Below are 16,496 nucleotides of genomic sequence, written 5' to 3' on the forward strand. Positions count from 1 at the left end.
ACCCCATGTTCTCTTCTCTAATAATGACACTAGGAAGACTAAGCACTAAAATGTGTTGCAAACTTAGATCCTCACAACCAAATCCTGTTTGGTTTACAGGCTGTGTGTCTCTACAGAGAAATTAATGACCCTCCAAGTGCCCTGGGGGGACTACCGGTTTGCCTTGTGTGCTCCTAGCTGGCCATTCAACATTGGCTGCTATCAGTGTGTTTTTTTCTCTGCTTTAATTCCTAGAATATCAAGAAGAGCCACCTGATAATGAACCTTCTTGTCATTGTTTTCTTCACAGCTACTAAATGCCACAACCACCACAGCTCTGTGCATTCTCCTGTCCTGAGGGATCTCTGATGATCCTTACTATTGTAAGGACCTTTTCACTGTGTGTTTGGTGCTACACTTGAAGCAGTTCTCCAGGAAGGAGCATAACATTGTGTTACACAAACTTCCAAACACCCTAATACAGTCATCGCATTTTAAGACATTCATTTGTTTCTGAAAATGGAGTTTAGGGGCAGAAGCTCTGTCTGTAACTGCCCTAACAAGCCAGGTTCATTCATCCAGGCACCAATTAAATATATGAATTGTGGGATGAGCAGGGTAGCATGTAGCTTTAATCTCAGCACCTGGAAGGCAGATAGAGGTGGATTTCTCTGAGTCAAAGGCCAGCCTGGTCTACATATTGAGTTCCAGGACAGCCAGGCTGGCATAAAGAGCACTGTGCTTGCCAGTCAGCAGGAAAAAGCTACTGTTGAGCTGCAGAGAATACAGAGGTTTGTGGAGTTTATGGAGCAAAGTATCTAAGAAAATACCCCAAAATAGGAGGACTGACATGACACATAGGTGCGGTTTTGTGAGTAATAAGACAGATGTAGACACTTGGACCTTATATGCACCAGAAAGTGTTGAGAAAGCTCGTTTTATGGATTGAGGATTCTCAACAAACAGGGAAGTAAGATCCAAGTCTCTGAAACAGTGCTCAGATGGCTGTCACAGAGAGTTGGAAGGAGGTGGAAAAGTTCTGAGTGGACTCCCATGGACAATTGGAAGGGTCAAATATAATCAGCTATCAAGAGTTCTAGTCAAACTTTTCCTGGTTTCTCCACTTGGTAGATGTGAGAGAGGAAAGTAGATAAATGGAATGTTGTCATGGGATAGCGTATTTGGGGAATAGGTCTTAACCATCCCATTGTTTAAAATGGATATGTAAAGGTGCTGTAATTGGACTGTTTCTGAAATGTAACAAAATGTGACAAACTGTAGATAGTGTGAATTATGAGTGGAAGACTAGATTTGTAGGAAATTAATAACCTGGAGAGAAACTCCTGGTAATTAAACAATGTTACAAAGGATCATCCAAGCTATTTTGATTCTTCTTGTCTAGATATTTCTTCCATTGTTCCTGTCTCACTTGACATAGGTTGGGCCCCTGGATCCAAGCCCTAATGTGAATAAACCTCTTCAACAGGAATGCTTCCTCTGTCCCTTACCTCCCAGAAATACGGTTTCAGCCACCAGATTCATGATTATACTTCGAATTAAATCAGTTTCAAATTTATGTTGTCTTTATTGCAAATACAATTTTTGTTTTAAGGGTGGTGTTTAAAATATCAGAGACTAAAAAGATAAAAGTTCATCCTATTGATTTAAAACAGTAGATTAAATATCCACTGTTATTCTACTGATATTGAATTAGTTTGATCCAACTTATTGATTGTGTTAAATAAATACTACAGATACATTTGTCATTTTCTTCTTGTATAAAACCTTCTTTTTCTGCCCTTCACACCCCAGCCACTAGTCTGCTGTGGATTTTAACTAACACAATTCACATTCTTGCTACATTCCACTATAACTCCTTTCTCTAAAATTCACTCATAAGAAGTGAACAAGCTCTCCTTGTTTATTATTCCTTCTTTCTGTGTCTCCTATATGACAGCTGTTTAGGTATCAGAGTAACTGTGGCTCCACAGAATGAATTTGATAATGCTACTTCAATTTCTATTTTGTGCACTAGTTTGAGGAATGTTGGTATTAGATCTTCTTTGAAGGTCTGGTAGAATTCTGCACCAAAACCATCCTGCCCTGGGTGCTTTGTTGTTGTTGTTTGGTGGTGGTGGTGGTGGTGGTGGTGGTGGTGGTGGTGGTGGTAGATATATATGACTACTTCTGTTTCTAATTTAGGGATTATGGAACTGTTTAGATAGTCTACCTGATATTAATTTAACTTAAGTATGTGGTTTCTGTCTAGAAAATTATCCATTTCACCTAGATTTTCCAGTTTTGTTTACTGTAGGCTTTTGTAGTAAGATCTTATGATTATTTTTAATTTCCTCATTTTCTGTTGTTATGTCTCCCTTTTCATCACTACTTTTGTTAATTTGAATACAGTCTCTATGCTAATTAGTTAGTTTGGATAGTTTCCCTAACTTGGTGATTTTCTCAAAGAACCAGATTTTGTTTTTGTTGATTCTTTGTATTTTTCTCTTTGCTTCTAATTAGTTAATTTCAGCCCTGGGTTTGACTATTTCCTGCCATCTATTCCTCTTAGGTGTGGTTTTTTGTTTCTGTTCTATAGATTTCAGGTGAGCTCTTAAGTTGCTGGTGTGGGATCTCTTCAATTTCATTATGAAGGTACTCAGAGCTATGAATTTTCCTCTTAACACTGATGACATTGAGTCCCATAAGTTTGGGTATGCTGTATCTTCATTTCCATTGAATTCTGTAGTCTTTAATTTCTTTCTTTATTATCCTGACCAAGATATCATTGAGTAGAGAGATATTCAGTTTACATGAATATGTGGGTTTTCTGTAGTTTTTGTTGTTGTTGAAGTCCATCCTTAGTCTATGGTGATCTGATAGAATACATGGAATTATTTCTTGTATATGTTGAGGCTTGTTTTGTGTTTGATTATAAGGTTCATTTGGGACAAGATACCATTAGGTACTAGAAGAAGGTATCTTCCCTTGTTTGGGGTGAAATGTTCTTTACATATCTAGTAAATACATTTGGTTCATAACTTCTGTTAATTTCACTTTGTCTTTGTGTAGTTTCTGTTTTAATGACCTATCTGTTAGTGAGAGTGGGGTGTTCAAGTTTCCCACTATTAATGTGTGAGTTTCAATGTGTATTTTGAGCTTTAGTAAACTTTCTTTTAAATATGTGAACACCCTGGCATTTGGGGCATAGATATTCAGAACTGAGACTTCATCTTGGTGGATTTTTCCTTTGATGAATATGAAATGTCCTTCGTCATCTCTTTTGATAACTTTTGGTTCAAAGACTATTTTATTGGAAATTAAAATGGCCACTCCAGCTTAGGACCATTTGCTTGGAAAACTTTTTTTCCAGTTCTTTACACTCTCTCAGAGTTTATTTACCTACTCCATTTAGTTAACTTTTAGTTAATTTTCATTTAGTTAACTTTTTTTCATTTTGCTTATTAATGACACTAGTTTCTGCTTTGTTGTGGATCCAGTCAGCAAAGTAGCCTCCAATACACTGAAGAGCATCCATTAGATGGTTGTAGATGGCATGAGCTGGTTTAGAAGTGTAGAAGAGTGGATTGAGTGACAAAGGTGGCACAGCCTGATGTGTCAGTGTGGAGGAGACTGAGTATTCTTCCTTGTAAATACTGTTATTTATATATCCTGTAAATGATGACATTGGTGGGCACTAACCAAGACCAGGGAAACTCAGAATAAACTGAAAACCAAAATCAGACAGAGCACAAGCCACAGTACAGGCCACTGCAGAGCAAATCCAATTTGCACAGATGATTTTGGACCATAATGATGCTGATTTTGAGGAGGAAGTGAAACAGTTGATTGATATCACAGCCAAAAAACCAGGATGAATATGTGATTGCTTTGCATGACTACAATGGAGATGTCAACAGGGACGTCAATGTTCTCCTAGAAGAAAATCCAAACATGCATTCCCAGGAGATGGTCAGGAAGATGGAAGGAGTCTCAGGACAAAAGGATGGTGGACACACTGAATCTAACAAAGAAGGAAGAGAAAATTGAGACCAGGACAGAGACTATAGTCAGTGACATGGTAGATCATCAAGATGGAGGAGAGGTGCCAGCTGTGGATGAAAGTTTTGGGGCCAGGAAAATGGATTGATTGGATAACACTAAGAGTGGAGAGCCTTCTGGAAGAAGGACAGACAGAGGCAGAAGAGACCATGGCCAAGGCAGAAGTAGTTCTGATAGGTGAGGAGAAAGGTTTACTGCCCAAAGAATGGGAACCTTTAATGCAGCTGACTATGCAGAGGCAGCCAACACTGATGATAACAATGGCAATAGCAGTGGCAATCCATGGAAGAACACTGGCCACTTGGAACCAGATGATGGAACAAGACATAATTTCACTGGGGTTGAAGGGTCAAATTACTCCCCCCCCAAATTTGAGACTGCTCCTGGTGCATGGAGGACTGCAACAGAAGAGTGGGGAACTGAAGATTGGGATCAAGATCTTTCTGAGACCAAGATCTTTACTGCCTCTAATGTGTCTTCAGTGCCTCTGCCTATGGAGAATGTGACAATCACTGCTGGTCAGAGAATTGACCTTGCTCTTCTGTTGGGAAAGACACCATTTTCAATGGAGAATGATTCATCTAATCTGGATCCATCTCAGTCTCTTTCCCAGCCCCAGCCTCTGGTGTTCAGTAATTTGAAGCAGAATGCCATATCACAGCCTGCTTCAGAGAATACATTTTCTCATCATAGCATGATGAGCATGTGGAGGAAAGGATTTGGTGATGTTGGGGAAGCTAAAGTTGACAGTACAACAGGCTCCCAGTTCTTGGAGCAATTTGAAACTGCACAGGCCCTGGCTCAACTGGCAGCTCAACATTCTCAGTCTGGAAGCACCACCACCTCCTCTTGGGATATGGGCCCAACAACACAATCACCATCACTGGTGCAGTATGATTTGAAGAGTGAAAATGATTTGACAGTGTACAGTCCTTTTACAGAGCACGAGGCATTCACCTCATCTTGAACCACATGCAGTGGCTATCTCAACAGCTGCACCTCCTCCCTCCTCTTGTTCTCTGCCAAGCAAATCCACCTCTGCTCCACAGATGTCTCCAGGGTCTTCAGACAACCAATCCTCCAGCCCTCAGCTGGCTTAGCAAAAACTGAAACAGCAAAAGTAGAAAAATCTTGACATCTTAGATTTCTGCTCTGGCTGTGGAGATGCCAGGCTCAGCAGTTATCTCAGGGCTAAATCTGCAGTTTGGGGCATTGCAGTTTGAGTCAGAGTCTGTCTTTTCTGATTATGAGTCCACCCCCACCACAAGCACCTCTTCAAGCCATGTTCCTAGTAGCCTGTGTACCAGCATGTCCAGTGAGTCTTCATCTGCAGTTTTATCTAATCAGAGTCAGGAGTCTGGTTATGAGAGTGGCCCAATTCAGTCAACAACATATACCTCCAAATAATGATCAGGGTCCTCTATATCACAGCTCCATCTCTTCATCACTCCAAAAGGACCTGACTCAGGCTAAGAATGGTTTCAGCTCTGTGCAGGCCACATAGTTACACAATCTGTTGAAGGTGCTACAGGCTCTTCAGTGAAATCTGAATCACCTTCCACTTCTAGTATACCCTCTCTCAACACAACAGTGCCTGCGGCTTCCTTATTGATGACAGCCAATCAGTATTCATCCTCCTTAAGTGTCTTGAGTCATAATGAGAAGATTCCAAATACCACCACCACACAACATAGCAGTGCATTGTCTACACAGCAAAACACCCTTTCTTCATCAACATCTTCTGGGTGTACTTTGACATCCATTCTTTTGCATATAAGTGTGGAGAGTGAGTCAAATCTACATTATTCCTCCAGCACTTTCTCTACCACATCCAGCACTGTCTCTGCACCTCCCCCACTGGTTAGTATCTCCTCCAGTCTGAATAGTGGCAGTAGTCTTGGCCTTAGCCTGGGCAGCAACTCCACTGTTATGGCCTCAACTCAAAGCTCAATTGCTACAACTTCAGGAAAAGTTCCTCTCAACCTTCCTCCTGGAGTCTCACCATTGTTGCCTAACCCATATATTATGGCTCTGGGGCTGTTACATGCCTACTTGCCACAAGTATATGATTATGATGATTTACAGATGCTTCAGACAAGATTTCCATTGGATTACTACAGTATCCTGTTTCCCACAACCAACACTCCACTTACTGGGAGGGATGGTAACCTGACCATCAACCCATACTCTGGCAACCTCACCAAGTCATGGGTATACCTTCTCCCCAGTCCCAGCCACAACCTTGGCCCAACACCAACAGAACCAAATGCAGATGCACCACACCATGCAGCAGACATACCTGAACCCATTACTGCCTCCTGGCTGTAGTTACACCAGCCTGCCATACTACACCTTGTGGGTCTCAGACCTCCATAGCACCTTCCAATATGGGCCTGCTGTGTCCCCTGTGGCTCCTACCTACCTCTTCCAAGCAGTATGATGTGAATGTCAGTGTGAATGCCTCAGCCACCCCTTTTCAAAAGTCGAGTGGATATGGGTCTCATGGATACAACACTGGAAGAAAATGTCCACCCTCTTATAACCATTTCTGGATGGCTGAGAGCTAATTTAGCCCAAGCCTGGAGCCTGTGTTTTATGTGTGTGTGTATAAATTTGCACTGAAGTCTTGTTTCAGAAACCAGACCACTGAGGAGGGCCTGCTGAGCTGAGGCCATGGCCTGAGTGGCTTGAGGAAACGATTTTGTGGATACCTTCTGTGGAACTTGCCCTTCCCCATTTCCCTCTCCACCATGTGTCTGACCCTGTCTTACCCATTTTGAGTTCAAGTGGTATAGCTCATCCAAAGCATCAATGCACACACTTGCTCTTGCTTTTGGTTTCTGGAAGGTATCTAGTTCCAACTTGTAACAAAATATTTGTAGTCTTCAATAAACTGTGGTATTTCTTTAAAAAAAAGAGTGGACTGAGTGCTTAGGAGAAAGCTGTGGGCTAAGTGGTTTCCATGGAAGATGTAACAGAAAGATAGTGAGACAGTTATCCCAGAAGTACATGATGAAAGTATGTTAGAATTATGAGCCAGACTATAGCTTGGAGATCAGGCTGCAAATTGTCTTAAATATTTCTATTGCTGTGAAGAAATATCACAATGATAGGAAATCTCTTAAAGGGAAATGATTAATTGCGGTTGTTTAGTCAGAGGTTTATTCCATTATCTTCATGACAGGAAGAATAGTGGCATGCAGGCAGATATGGTCGTGGAGAGGTAACTGAAAGTTCCATAACTAGTTTTACAAGGATAGATCACAGGTTACTATTACTGGGATTTGGATGTCTTGGGCTTAATTCTGGAATATTGTACATCCTATATAGGCATCAATAGTCATCTCAAATGTCATAACTACTAATAGTATCTAAAGGGGCTTTGCAAGTTACCAAGAAAGAGACACAATCAATAGTACTCCCTAGATATAAAGCCAATGACAGTCAATGATAAGCAGAATGGCAAGACACATCCAAGAGTGCAATAGTGAAATCTTGGAGGAAACCATCCACTAGGGGAATTGATGTTTAAGTACTATGAAACAAGACTGGTGAAATCATAAACTCTAGAGGAAAGCCTACTATTACCCAATTCCTAAACCCGTAGAATTTCTAACAGCATTTAAAGTTCTTAATTCCATATCCATAAATAAGTTTAACTTTCACCTTACATCAAAGAAGCTTCCCTGTGTAACAGACAGAGACCATCATCAGAGAAAGACAACTTACATATCACAGAAATCCACAATTGGTCAAACTGAAGAAAACAACTGACTTTAGGGTGACAATCTCTAGTGACACCTCTACAATACAACTTCAACATTTAAAGCTCAGGGAGCACCAAGAAAGACAATCAGAAAGACTGTAAGATATAGAGGACCAGGATGTTTATTGTGAGGCAGTCTTCTTTTTTTTCTTTCCTCCATCTTTATTAACATGGGTATTTCTTATTTACATTTCGATTGTTATTCCCTTTCCTGGTTTCCAGGCCAACGACTCCCTAGCCCGTCCTCCTCCCTTCTATATGGGTGTTCCCCTTCCCATCCTCCCCCCATTACCGCCCTCCCCCCAACAATCACGTTCACTGGGGGTTCAGTCTTGGCAGGACCAAGGGCTTCCCCTTCCACTGGTGCTCTTACTAGGCTATTCATTGCTACCTATGCAGTTGGAGCCCAGGGTCAGTCCATGTATAGTCTTTGGTTAGTGGCTTAGTCCCTGGAAGCTCTGATTGGTTGGCATTGTTGTTCATATGGGGTCTCGAGCCCCTACAAGCTCTTTCAGTCCTTTCTCTGATTCCTTCAATGGGGGTCCCATTCTCAGTTCAGTGGTTTGCTGCTGGCATTCGCCTATGTATTTGACATATTCTGGCTGTGTCTCTCAGGAGAGATCTATATCCGGTTCCTGTCAGCCCGCACTTCTTTGCTTCATCCATCTTATCTAGTTTGGTGGCTGTATATGTGTGGGCCATGTGTGGGGCAGGCTCTGAATGGGTGTTCCTTCAGCCTCTGTTCTAAACTTTGCCTCCCTATTCCCTGCCAAGGGTATTCTTGTTTCCCTTTTAAAGAAGGAGTGAAGCGTTCGCATTTTGGTAATCCTTCTTGAGTTTCATGTGTTCTGTGCATCTAGGGTAATTCGAGCATTTGGGCTAATATCCACTTATCAATGAGTGCATGCCATGTGTGTTTTTCTGTGATTGGGTTACCTCACTCAAGATGATATTTTCCAGTTCCATCCATTTGCCTATGAATTTCATAAAGTCATTGTTTTTTTTTTTGAATTTTTGTTATGTTTTTATTTTTTTTTAACATTCTTTTTTTTTATTAACTTGAGTGTTTCTTATTTACATTTCGAGTGTTATTCCCTTTCCCGGTTTCCAGGCAAACATCCCTCTAATCCCTCCCACTCCCCTTCTTTATGGGTGTTCCCCTCCCCACCCTCCCCCAATTACTGCCCTCCCCCCAACAATCACGTTCACTGGGGGTTCAGTCTTAGCAGGACCAAGGGCTTCCCCTTCCACTGGTGATCTTACTAGAATATTCATTGCTACCTATGAGGTCAGAGTCCAGGGTCAGTCCATGTATAGTCTTTAGGTAGTGGCTTAGTCCCTGGAAGCTCTGGTTGATTGGCATTGTTGTTCATAAGGGGTATCATTGTTTTTGATAGCTGAGTAGTATTCCATTGTATAGATGTACCACATTTTCTGTATCCATTCCTCTGTTGAAGGGCATCTGGGTTCTTGCCAGCTTTTGGCTATTATAAATAAGGCTGCTATGAACATAGTGGAGCATGTGTCATTGTTATATGTTGGGGCATCTTTTGGGTATACACCTAAGAGAGGTATAGCTGGGTCCTCAGGTAGTTCAATGAGGCAGCCTTCTATACATGCCATGGAGGTACACTGAAAAACTTTAACAATATGGTTGACTCAACAAGACCTACACAATGAAAACACCAATTGACATCCCAACAGGGCTAAGGAAAATTTCATCAGGCCCTAGCCTTAGACAAAGAGCAACAGGCAATTAATTGCTGCTGTGAGAAGGAGAAAATCAGTGTTCTGCAGGAATGAGACCTAAATGGTTATCCAAATACAGGAGGTCAGCCATAAACACGTATATATATAAGCAACACTAAACAGGCCTTCTAAGCTGCATTTTAATATATGTATAATGATAATTAAAGAAGAGGTCATAAATATGAGAAAAACTAGGAGGGCACAACTAAACTTTAAGAAAGAAGAATTTTCAGTGGGAATAGCGTAAATACAGGACTCATGTATGGAAGTCTCCAAAAATAAATATTAAACAAGATAAACAAAAAAAAACAGGGCTGCACACAAGAGTCCATCTGAATGTCCACTGTGTGGCCAGTGGGTCTCACAGGAGAAAATAGAGTGGGAACCTAAAGCATAGATTATGAGACTTAGATATTACTTAAAATGTTACAAATGCGTATTTAAACTCTAGTACTCTGATTCCTGGGTGACTATAAGAATGTTTTTGAATCACTTTGAAATTCAATTTATTAATCTGTAAAACATGAGAAATATAGGTACATGAGAGGATCATTGGAAGGACTGATTGGAATTCAATCACCCCAATGTAAATCCTTGGTATATAAATACAACTAATGTGATAAAAGCTGTTTGTTGTTACTGTTACTGTTACTAAAAGTACTAGTAATTCCCTGCAAGGATCTGTGGGTAACTTTGAATATAATTCACACAGAAAACTTAAAAAAGGATACCATGTACATTCACAGATTAAAAATAAAAGCTGAGGAGAAAGAGGAACACTCCTCCATTGTTGGTGGGATTGCAGACTGGTACAACCATTCTGGAAATCAGTCTGGAGGTTCCTCAGAAAATTGGACATTGAACTGCCTGAGGATCCAGCTATACCTCTCTTGGGCATATACCCAAAAGATGCCCCAACATATAAAAAAAGACACGTGCTCCACTATGTTCATTGCAGCCTTATTTATAAAAGCCAGAAGCTGGAAAGAACCCAGATCCCCTTCAACAGAGGAATGGATACAGAAAATGTGGTACATCTACACAATGGGATATTACTCAGCTATCAAAAACAATGACTTTATGAAATTCGTAGGCAAATGGTTGGAACTGGAAAATATCATCCTGTGTGAGGTAACCCAATCACAGAAAAACACACATGGTATGTACTCACTGATAAGTGGCTATTAGCCCAAATGCTTGAATTACCCTAGATGCCTAGAACAAATGAAACTCAAGACGGATGATCAAAATGTGAATGCTTCACTCCTTCTTTAAAAGGGGAACAAGAATACCCTTGGCAGGGAATAGAGAGGAAAAGATTAAAACAGACACAGAAGGAACACCCATTCAGAGCCTGCCCCACATGTGACCCATACATATACAGCCATCCAATTAGACAAGATGGATGAAGCAAAGAAGGGCAGGCTGACAGGAACCGGATGTAGATCTCTCCTGAGAGACACAGCCAGAATACAGCAAATACATAGGCGAATGCCAGCAGCAAACCACTGAACTGAGAATAGGACCCCATTGAAGGAATCAGAGAAAGAACTGGAAGAGCTCGAAGGGGCTCGAGACCCCTTATGAACAACAATGCCAAGCAACCAGAGCTTCCAGGGACTAAGCCACTACCCAAAGACTATACATGGACTGACCCTGGGCTCCAACCTCATAGGTAGCAATGAATATCCTAGTAAGAGCACCAGTGGAAGGGGAAGCCCTGGGTCCTGCTAAGACTGAACCCCTAGTGAACTAGATTGTTGGGGGTAGGGCAGCAATGGGGGGAGGGTGGGGAGGGGAACACCCATAAAGAAGGGGAGGGGGAGGGATTACGGGGATGTTTGCCCGGAAAACGGGAAAGGGAATAACACTCGAAATGTAAATAAGAAATACTCAAGTTAATAAAAAATAAAATAAAAAAAAATAAAAGCTGAGGCCCAAAGAGAATAAGCAGTTGCTAAGAAAGGAAAACAAGTCTCTCCATCTCATAGGCATTACCCCTGGGGTTTGAATAGATAATCAGCTGACTGACAGAGACAAAGAGTATGAAGGTTGTACTACACAGCTGCTCCAGTTCTTTCATCATCTCTGTTACTAAGGCTACCAACCTCAAAGGGCATGGCCCAAAACCCACAATAGATAGATAGGGAGCAACTTTGCCCCCCTCCTATCCCTGTTTGGCCAAGCCCATTGCTTCCATGGCCTCTCCTAGGATCATTTCACTAATCTCAAGACACAGTCCCTCTGGTATTCCCTAACAAGGTTCTAGGTGGGAACACATTTTATCCTTGAGGATTTACTATGGTTACAATGGGGGTCTTCTGATTTGCCTTCTTTCTTGGGTTTCTCCTTCACTCCCAGACACAAAGCAGCTTCTCTCCTCAGCCACAAGCTTAGAAGTCAGCCTGGCTCAGTCCTCGAATCCTCTTTATGGCAGGCATATAAAGGAGATATATTCTCAGCCTCAAGACCCTGTTCAGACCTGGCTCCACCTATAGTCCCCTGTGTAACTTTGAGACAGCAAACAGCCCTTTATGCCACTGAGCTTGTGTCCTACCACTTCTGTGTGCCTGTAGACAATATGAGGGTAAGAACAAAGACATAGGAAAAAATATGAATCCCCACTGTGATGTGAAGCTCCACTTGCCTCACCACGGTGGTGTTTATTAGAGCTTGTGTCTGTGACATGAACGTGTCAGTTCCCAGATCTCCCCTCATTCCTTGGAACTAATTTTGAGGTCCCAAGAGGCTGATGCTATGATGAAAAATCCTCAGTACAGCGATGCTTCAGCCTCCCCTTGTATTGTTTACCTCTATACATACATATAGCACCTTATTGCTATCACAAAAGCTGAATGAGTTTGTGTGTTCTTTGTTCCCTCACATCACTTCTACAAAACCACACTGGTTCCTGTCCCATCACCAGGTGAGTATACATGACCTTTCCTCTGACCTTTAGTCACCAGATGGTGCTTCAGCTGTTTCTCTGACTTTCTTGGTCTTACAGATATGTTGATCAGTATGACAAAAGCAAAATAAGAGACTTGCGTGCAGATGGTAAGTCTTTCCCAAGTGAGGACAATCAGGTTCAGCATCAGCAATGGTCCTTGCCCCTGATGGTCCTCTCAAGATCCCATCAACCACAGACATCTTGGAAGGTACAGGTAGGTGACTTTACACATGCCTATTCTCTTGTTGTTTAAGATCAAGATAATAGTTCTCATTCTGTGCCATGGTATGACTTTTATGAGAAGTCATTATTATGATTGTAAAATAACTTGTAGAGTTTATGTTGAAAAGTATTTGTAAGCATGTGTGTTTATAGAGCTTCGTACTCTACCTAGACTGATACCAACTACATGGAAGCCTGTGTTTTTCACGCAATGTCCACCGCACTGGCTCAAGACTCTTCCCAATTCCTAATAGCCCCATAAAAATTACCTTGATAATTCTTGCTAACCACCTATGCATGGTTTGGGATTTGGGGTTTGGGTTTTGTTGTTTATTTCTATTTTTATTTAGAATTTGAATTTGTCAATAAATTCAGCCATCCATTTGTTTGTGAAGTGGCACATGGATACAGTGACTCCATTAATATAGGTCCCAATAATTCTGCCATTCTTCTCAGTTCTCATTCTCCTGGGAAAATCAGCTGTTGTATCTAGCAAATATTGCTATGCCATGGTAGACAAAACTGAGGTATTTTTGTTTAGAATTAAGAATGTATTTCAATGGTGAATTGTGTGTACTTGATAATTGACCTGTTACAAGTTACAAACATAGTGACAGTCAAGCACTACCAGTCCTTTAACTGCTGTACTCAAACAAAATCACTGCACACTTTTTAAATTGTTTCTTCTAGTTTTGAGATTATTATATAGTTATATCATATGGATGGAAGATAGGGAATGGAGAAGTAACATAAATTGCAATTTTAAGTGTTCAAATACTGTGTTATAAATTTCCCCATCTCACTGAGAGCTTCTGTTGTTTTCCCCTTTGTATGCTTCTTTAAAGGAACTCATGCAGTCAAAACATACATCCAATGGAACCACTGTAACTGAGTTCATTCTACTGGGTTTGGTGGAGACACCACAGCTGTGGCCAGTTGTCTTCATACTCTTCCTCTTGGCTTATATGATAACAGTTGGGGGCAACCTCAGCATCCTGGCAGCTGTCTTGGTGGAACCCAAACTGCACACGCCCATGTACTTCTTCCTGGGGAATCTGTCAGTGATGGATGTGGGGTGCATCAGTGTCACTATTCCCTCCATGTTGGTTCGGCTCTTGGCCCACAAGCTTACAGTTCCATATGGAGACTGCCTCACACAGCTCTTCTTTTTCCATCTGCTGACTGGGGTTGACTGCTTCCTATTGACAGCCATGGCTTATGACCGCTTCCTGGCCATCTGCCGGCCCCTTACCTATAGCACCCGAATGAACCATTCAGTCCAGAGGATTTTGGTGGCTTCATCCTGGGTTTGTTCCTTCGGCAATGCACTGACCCACACTGTGGCCATATCCACACTTCACTTCTGTGGCCCCAATGTGATTGATAACTTCTACTGTGACCTTCCCCAGCTCTTTCGGCTGTCCTGCTCCAGCACCCAAGTTAATGAGATGCTGCTCTTTGCACTGAGTTTCTTAATGGCGGGAGCCCCCATGGCACTCATTTTCACCTCCTATATCCATGTGGCAGCTGCTGTTCTGCGAATTCGCTCTGCTGAAGGCAGGAAGAAAGCTTTCTCTACATGCAGCTCTCACCTCACTGTGGTGGCCATATTCTATGGCACAGGCATGTTTAACTATATGAGACTTGGCTCCATCAAACTTTCTGATAAGGATAAAGCTATTGGGATTTTCAACACTGTCATCAACCCTATGCTGAACCCACTCATCTACAGCCTCAGGAACCCTGATGTTCAGGCTGCCCTCTGGAGGGTACTCACAGGGAGACGCCCAGCAGCTTGAAGATGTCTCAAGGCCCCTTCCACATATTTAACTTAAAACTACAGATGAATATAGAGGTTTCCTATATTCAAATGCTAGAGTAATTTTTCAGAACCCTTTCATTTCACAGTTTAATTTAAGGGATGATAATTATCGTTGCCCAAAGAGATCATATCTGTGTATTGATGATGGTGTGTACATAGGTCCTTCTAGGTCTCCCCTTTGATAGGTTCTATCTTCAGTTAATGTATTTTCCCTTTAGCTGGAGTTCCCTGAGTATCCCAGAAAACATTCCCCCGGGCAGTCTTATTTCTTCCTCAAGTTTGGAGAAAGTTCGTCTGTGTATGCAACCTATCTCTTGAGGAGAAATGGCTCATTCCCCCTATAAAACTATATGTGATTCAGAGGGACTGAGACAAATCTTGCTCTCTGGTTTCATATTCCCTAGTAACTGCTATCTGGGTGCAGTTCACAGACCTGACTCTGTACATGCCAAAATTCCACTCACATGAGAGAGATATTATGACAGAAAAAGAGCTTCCCTCAATTATCATCCTCACATTTCTAAATTTTTAAAAGATAAAAATTTATAATCTAAAACCTAAAAACTTTAAATTCCACACCACTCAATATTAAATTCCTCTGTAAATTCTCACTCTTCACCTCTAATCTCCAAATCTGTGAATTTTAGTGTCAATGCAGATCACACTCTGATGGCTCATCTTGTCAGTGAAACAGTGTAGCTCTAGCCTATAGTGTTCTTAATCCTCTATTTGGGCCACCAATCTAGTCATCACTTAAGTGCATCTTCCTTCTCACACATCTTTTAGGACTAATCATCTATTCTTGACAGTGCCACTGTCTCACTGATACATCTCCAAGTCATTTATCTAACACTATCATTTGCTCTAAACCTCTGAATTAACTTCCCCATGATATAAGATGTGACTGGGTAGACTGGAACTGTGGGTTAAGATAGAGATGGAAAGGGGATAAAAAAGAAGGCAATAGGTAAAGGATTTGTGGGGAAGTGCAAATAAACCAGGTTGACATAAGGAGACATTGGATTGAGAATCAAGCGATTGAGAAGAATGAGAAAAGCAGAGAGATTGACATGGTCTCCATAGACTCAAAAGGAGAAAGAAACGAATACAAAAGTAGGTAAGAATGCAAGGGAATGCTGAAAGATTTTAGAGAAATAAAACTTATATCAGAGATGGATGGTTTGGACTTCCCATTCTGTCTGGTCCTACAATAACCAGTTTCTGGCAACCCTAAGCCATTGCCTTTCTGTTTACTCACGAAGATCATGGGGGGGTCTTGAATAATTTGGAAGCTTCCTTTTCCTTTAAAATTTATGTCCTGCTTATTTTCTTCCAAACTAGGAATCTCTTCACAATTTGAATTTGTCATTAGCCATTAAATACATTGTGTTGTAAAACCTAAAATGGTGAAGAATGGCACCATTGACTTTCTAAACCAGAGCCACAATGTGACACATAAGCATACACACACATTCAAAACACCACATAGGTGTACTTTCCCCTTTTACATTATACAGTTCTCTAAATCCACCTAAAAGCCTGTCTTTTTTATCTTTCTATTGATTCTTTGTGAATTTTACATCATGCACCCCAATCCCACTCATCTTCCTGTCCCTTTCTATCCTCCTTCTGCACATGCAACCTCCTCTCCCAAAAGAAAGGAAAGATTAAATAGAAACAGTCTTGGCACAGAAGCTGTAATGTGTCCCACAGCATACACTTTTGTCCATACATCTTCACTTGCAAAGGTTCATTGCAGTAAGTCATGCTTCTGATTCAAGGCCTCCAGCTTCTGCTGAACTATCAATACTGAATCCTCACAGGGGCTCTTCCTGGTTATCCTACTGTTGCCCTGTCATTGAGATCCTGCAGCTTTTGATCTGTAATACAAAAGGATTTTCACATGTTCTAGCAAACCACAGATGTGGTAAATAGTGAAGTGGACCAAC

At 41.4% G+C, this 16,496-nt stretch overlaps 1 protein-coding gene and 1 pseudogene across 1 annotated transcript; both read left to right on the plus strand.

Annotated features, from left to right (window-relative positions):
- The first annotated feature begins 3,593 nt into the window (after nucleotides 1-3,593).
- On the plus strand, nucleotides 3,594-6,605 carry Ubap2l-ps1 (ubiquitin-associated protein 2-like, pseudogene 1; annotated as a pseudogene).
- Nucleotides 6,606-13,576: 6,971 nt separating this feature from the next.
- Nucleotides 13,577-14,524, plus strand: Or3a1f (olfactory receptor family 3 subfamily A member 1F). The gene is given in 1 exon segment (NM_001000034.1): nucleotides 13,577-14,524. A coding segment is annotated over 1 exon segment (948 nt).
- The last annotated feature ends 1,972 nt before the right edge of the window (nucleotides 14,525-16,496 follow it).

This window comes from Rattus norvegicus, chromosome 10 (assembly GCF_021556685.1).
Source record: "Rattus norvegicus strain SHRSP/BbbUtx chromosome 10, alternate assembly SHRSP_T2T, whole genome shotgun sequence".
Taxonomy (NCBI): domain Eukaryota; kingdom Metazoa; phylum Chordata; class Mammalia; order Rodentia; family Muridae; genus Rattus; species Rattus norvegicus.